Source organism: Quercus lobata, chromosome 3, assembly GCF_001633185.2.
Source record: "Quercus lobata isolate SW786 chromosome 3, ValleyOak3.0 Primary Assembly, whole genome shotgun sequence".
In the NCBI taxonomy this organism is placed as follows: Eukaryota; Viridiplantae; Streptophyta; class Magnoliopsida; order Fagales; family Fagaceae; genus Quercus; species Quercus lobata.
The window spans coordinates 11090929-11096053 of NC_044906.1; the positions used below are offsets into that span (position 1 = coordinate 11090929).

At 31.0% G+C, this 5125-nt stretch overlaps 1 protein-coding gene across 1 annotated transcript; it reads right to left on the minus strand.

Moving 5' to 3' along the window:
- Positions 1-264: 264 nt before the first annotated feature.
- LOC115982338 (agamous-like MADS-box protein AGL80) lies at positions 265-1499 on the minus strand. The gene has a single exon (XM_031104914.1). The coding sequence runs from the start codon at positions 1120-1122 to the stop codon at positions 265-267; it is 858 nt and encodes a 285-aa protein (XP_030960774.1). The 5' UTR covers positions 1123-1499.
- Positions 1500-5125: the final 3626 nt, after the last annotated feature.

Sequence of the window (5125 nt, forward strand, 5' to 3'; positions counted from 1 at the left end):
CATCTCTTGTCTAGTTTTTATTTTGTTTAATTTAGTTTTAAACAACTAAGAAAGAACACTGAATACCTTAGATGGTCATTCAAATTATATGATTGAATAGAAATATATTGACAAATTTAAGAACCAACATAAGACTGAATATCATAATTATGATAAACAACAGTTGAACATTATTTTAAGTACATTGAACTTATAATTAACGCAAACATGTACATAATGGAAATTGCTAAATTATGATTCTTTAAGAATTTTTTTTTTTTTTAATCAAGGGAAGAAGGCATTAGACCAAAGAGCATTGTGACTGTTATCTCCAAATGGCAGCATCATCTCATCTCCACCAAACCCCATATTGTTCTCTTGTGGGAGATTCATCATATCCATGAACCATTGCTGCCTCTGCATGGTGTCCATGTTCATCTCAAAACCTGGTGTCCTCTGATGATGATCATGAGGCTGCTTATTCATCTCTGATGGAGTAGTACTAGTACCAGTACTCCCCACCACCATTCCTTCTGTTTTTGCAGCAGCTGGTTCACCTTTTTGAGCCTCTTTGTTGAGTTGACCAATCCTTCTATATATATTCTTCAAATTCTGATCAATCAACCACCCAGGATCATTCAAGTCCATCATGGTTAAGTTGTGCAGGCTTTTTCCAGTCAGGCTTTGGAACATGACCTCTGTCATCTCCTTCTCCCGGTTGTCTTTCTTTTGTTTTTTCAACTGCTCATTGGCTTTGGCAATCCTTTGCCTCAGGAAACTCTCCTGGTTGACCATTTTTTTGGTCTGTTCCATTTCAGGCATGTTCTTGAACAGTCCAAGAACATGTTGAATGCCATGCTCAGAAGCCCAAACTTCAGGTTGAGAATCATATGGGCTATAAATAATGGCGCAGGACTTAATGCCACATAGAGTGCTCAGCTCACTTACTTTCTTCAACAGCCCCTTCTTCATTTTCTTGAAGGTAGCTTTTCTAGCAGAGTCATTAGTGATGTATGCAAGCTTGACCTTCTTTCTAGTCATGACCGATAGAAAAGGCGAACAATAACAAGAAATAATATGGAAGTTGAAACCTTTTTCTTTTTTGTGTATACTTTCTTGCCCCGAGCAGACTATGCTGTACATAAAGCTGCAAGAGATTGTAGATTAATACAAGAAGATTTTGCTCTTGTATATCCTGGTTGGAGATATTAATGAGCACTTAATGGCTTGTGTTGGGTGCACACATTGCAATTCATGTTGAATTTGGGCTAACAATTGGGCTTTTTTCAATAAGTTTGAGTTGTAAATATGAGGGTTGAGAAGGGATTTTTTCATTAATGGGGGTGCTCTCACAACAATTGTAATGCTTATCAATATAGGATATTATGAAATCTCAGCAGAGGATAGTGTTGCTGTAATGCAATATAGAGAATTTATTAGGGTGAGTTGGTTGGGGAATCCATGTGATTCTCTTTTTTGGATGAGAGACAGCTTATCCTATTTGCATTATGAAATATTGATTCACTCATAGTCATAACCGTTGGATTTTTGGGGATGATTGTGTAGACCTCATTGACACAATGAATTATCAGTCTTTGCTGTGCCTCATTCATGCATCAAATGTGATATCTTTTTAATAAGGTAATGAAGCAATTTCATATATGCAATATATATATATATATATATATATATATAAATGAATGTGTATTAATGACGATATAAAAAAAATGTGTAAGATGCAAATTTTAGATTATGTTTTTTGTAACGTGGAAGTGATATGATCTCCACGTGTTTATAAAGACAAAGTTTTTTTTTTTTTTTTTTTTTTTTTTTTTTTTTTTTAAATAAAAAAACACTACCTTTATTATACAAGGCACAAAAAATTATTATCTTATTATAAAATGTTGAAAGTTGAAACAATGCATAAGATATATAATCATACTATAAATCTTTAGCTCGATCCACCAATAAACTTCATAATATGCACAATGGCAAAGTCAAAATTTTAGTTCTGAGGGCAAGATTGAAAGAAAAATTAATTTAAAAAATATTAATCGATAAATATAACAAAATAAATAAATCAATTCTCTATTATGGAATTTTGACATTTCTCCATACATAAAAATAAAAGAAAACAAAAATAAATAGTTAAATAAAACCAAATGAATAGTTGATAAAAATATGTAGATTGAAACAAGTAATTTGATTTAAAAATAAATTAATGTAAAAATGTTAAAAATATAAAAATGTACTTCAAAATTGTATACTATCCACCTTGAAAATTGTAAATGATAAATAATAAAATAGTGTAAGTAGTGAGTCTAAATAGCTAATTATTTGTGTACCATATAAGACAATTGAAGCAAAGTGTGTGTCAATATATGGTACACACATTATACATTATTGTTCTGTTAAAAGGCGTGAATAACAATGAAAACACAAATTTGAGTCTTATGCAAGACCAAACAAATTTATTTCAATTAAAAAAAGATGAAAAAAATGGTATGCACTTATATGGCTGTTTACACTTTTCATTTAGAGCATTTTCAACAAGAATGCTAAATATTTTAGCATTTACCATTTCAAAATTCTATTTTATCAATTTTAACATACCACTTTACAATTCACCAAACATCAAACATTCTATTTTTTTTTACAACTTCATTTAAATAATATTATTTTTATTTTACAATTTTGTCTCTCTCTTTCCACCACTTTCTTCTTAGTCCAAGCAACCCTAGTCACAGCCACACCTACGATTAGCCACTGCTAGAACCACCACTAGCACCACCGTGGTAGCCACAACCCACCGCAAAAAAAAAACCCAAAACAACCACCATCAGCCACCACCACCACCATTGTGGTAGCCACAACCCATGGAAAAAAAAAAAAAAAAAAAAAAAAAAAAAAAAAAACCCAAAACTAAACCACCACCACAGCAACCACAGACATCAACAACCCACCACAAAACCCATTAAAATAAACCAACACCACTAGCCAAAACAACCACCATCAGAATGACAAGCTACCTCCAAAAAAAAAAAACAATCCACCAAGACCACCACCACCAGGGAAAAAAAAAAAAACTTCAACACCACTACCAATGTGGTTTTCAGTTGTGGATGCCGGTGAATGAAGAAAAGAGAAAAAAAAGTGTGACCAGTGAGAGAAAAGGAAAGAAGAAATGAGAGAAGAAGTGACACCGGTGAGAGAAAAAGAAAGAAGAGTACAGTGAGAGAGATGAGAGAAGTAATATATATATATATTTTTTTTAATTTATAAGATTTGAGCTACAGTGCGCTCTCATTTTTGAGAGTGCACTATAGCAAGATTGTAAACTTTTTAGGATATAGCATGTTTGATTGAGCAGCATTTTGTGGTTTTAGATGCTAAAAAATAGCATTTATGGCATTTACAACCTTTGTTGTGAATGCTTTTATAGTAGAGAGGTTTTCTATATATGTTTGGGGGCAAAATTGAGATGAAAGAAAAGCCCCCCCTTCCACCCCTAAATATACATTGACAAGTAATATTTTCAAGCTATGAATGCAAACGAGACCATGTAAGATGTTAAACATAGACTAAGATGAGTTATATTATATGTCCCTTCATTTAATCAGCTGTTTAGTTTTTTGAGAGAACTAAAGTAGTCGGTTGCCCCTTAACAAAATGGCAATATATATATGGTTGTGTTCAAATTACATTTAGTGTAACTATAGACAATGTTACACCACTTAATAACTTGCTATTGAATTTATATTTTGAATATCTCACCGTTGGATTACTTTGTTTATATGTTCTTAACATATGCCAAATTTTATGACAATCAAATGTTATTTATAATTCAATCCATAATCTCATTTTCTATGTATTATTTTAAACTATAAAAACTTGAATTTAAATAATTAACTGATGACATGGTTATTGATCTTTGATCATCTTGAAATTTTGCAAGCCTAGAGAATATACAAAGATAATGTAATTCAATGGTGGATTTATCAAAATTTGCATCCAATTAAAAAATATTGAATAGTGTAACATTACTTAAAACTATACCAAGTGTAACTTGACTTGGTGTAACTCTAAGTAATGTTATACCATTCAATAACTTGTTATTGAATTCATATTTTAAGAATCTCATCGTTAAATTATATGTTCTATATGTGCTTAACATGAACGCGTGTCAATTTTCATGCCTATCGGATAATATTTACCATGTGATTCATAAACTCATCTTTTATGAATTATTTTAAAGTACAAAAATTTGAATTTAAACAATTGATTGATAACATAACTAGTGATCTTTAATTACCGTGAAATTTTGCAAGCATAAAGAGTATATGAATATAATGTAATCCAGTGGTAGATTTATCAGAATTTGTATCTAATAATAAGTTATTAAGTAGTGTAATATCGCTTAGAGTTACACTAGGTGTAACTTGAATTCAATTTTATATATATATAAAATAGCATAGTAATTTTTTTTTTTTTTGGAGAATGTATAACAGCATATTAAGTTAGTGACAACTAGCAAGTGGCCATTACATATTTATTTTTTATTTTATTATTATTATGATATATTAAGTATATATCTATTAGTTTCTCAGGAAAAAAAAAAAAAAAAAAAAAAGAGAGAGAGAGTATATATTCTCTCCCAATGTAGGGCGGTTGTAATTGAAATGAGAAAAATATACAACAATAAATAATCAATCATTTAGCCAAGCTTTAAAAAAATAATAATAATAATAATCATTTAGCCGAGAACCAACTTACGACATGCCGTTTAATGATTGCAAGATTAAGGGCACCGTCTTGCACGTGAAGCACAACATTACAACAAAGCTCAAAGAAGTCCGCACTCCATAGTGAAAAAGAGTGGGAAAATTATGAACCCAAAACCCTTCAATTCAAATCTTTACAATTGCCTCTCAGATCAATACCTTTGCTATAATCCATTGTTTTCAATTGTCATCCTTTGCCGGTTAAACTAAACAAGGTAATTTTTTTTTCTCTCTCTCTCTCTCTTGTTAGAAATTGTGAAAGTTCTTATTTCCGTTTGTTTCCTGAGAAAATGAGTAAAAAGCTTGAATCTTTATGTGCTGTGTCGCTCTATTTTCCCAAATGGAAAACACCCCTACACTTTTTC

Bases quoted from the DNA above. Each gene is read 5' to 3' on its own strand.
- LOC115982338 (XM_031104914.1), bottom strand. From the start codon at position 1,122: ATGTACAGCATAGTCTGCTCGGGGCAAGAAAGTATACACAAAAAAGAA.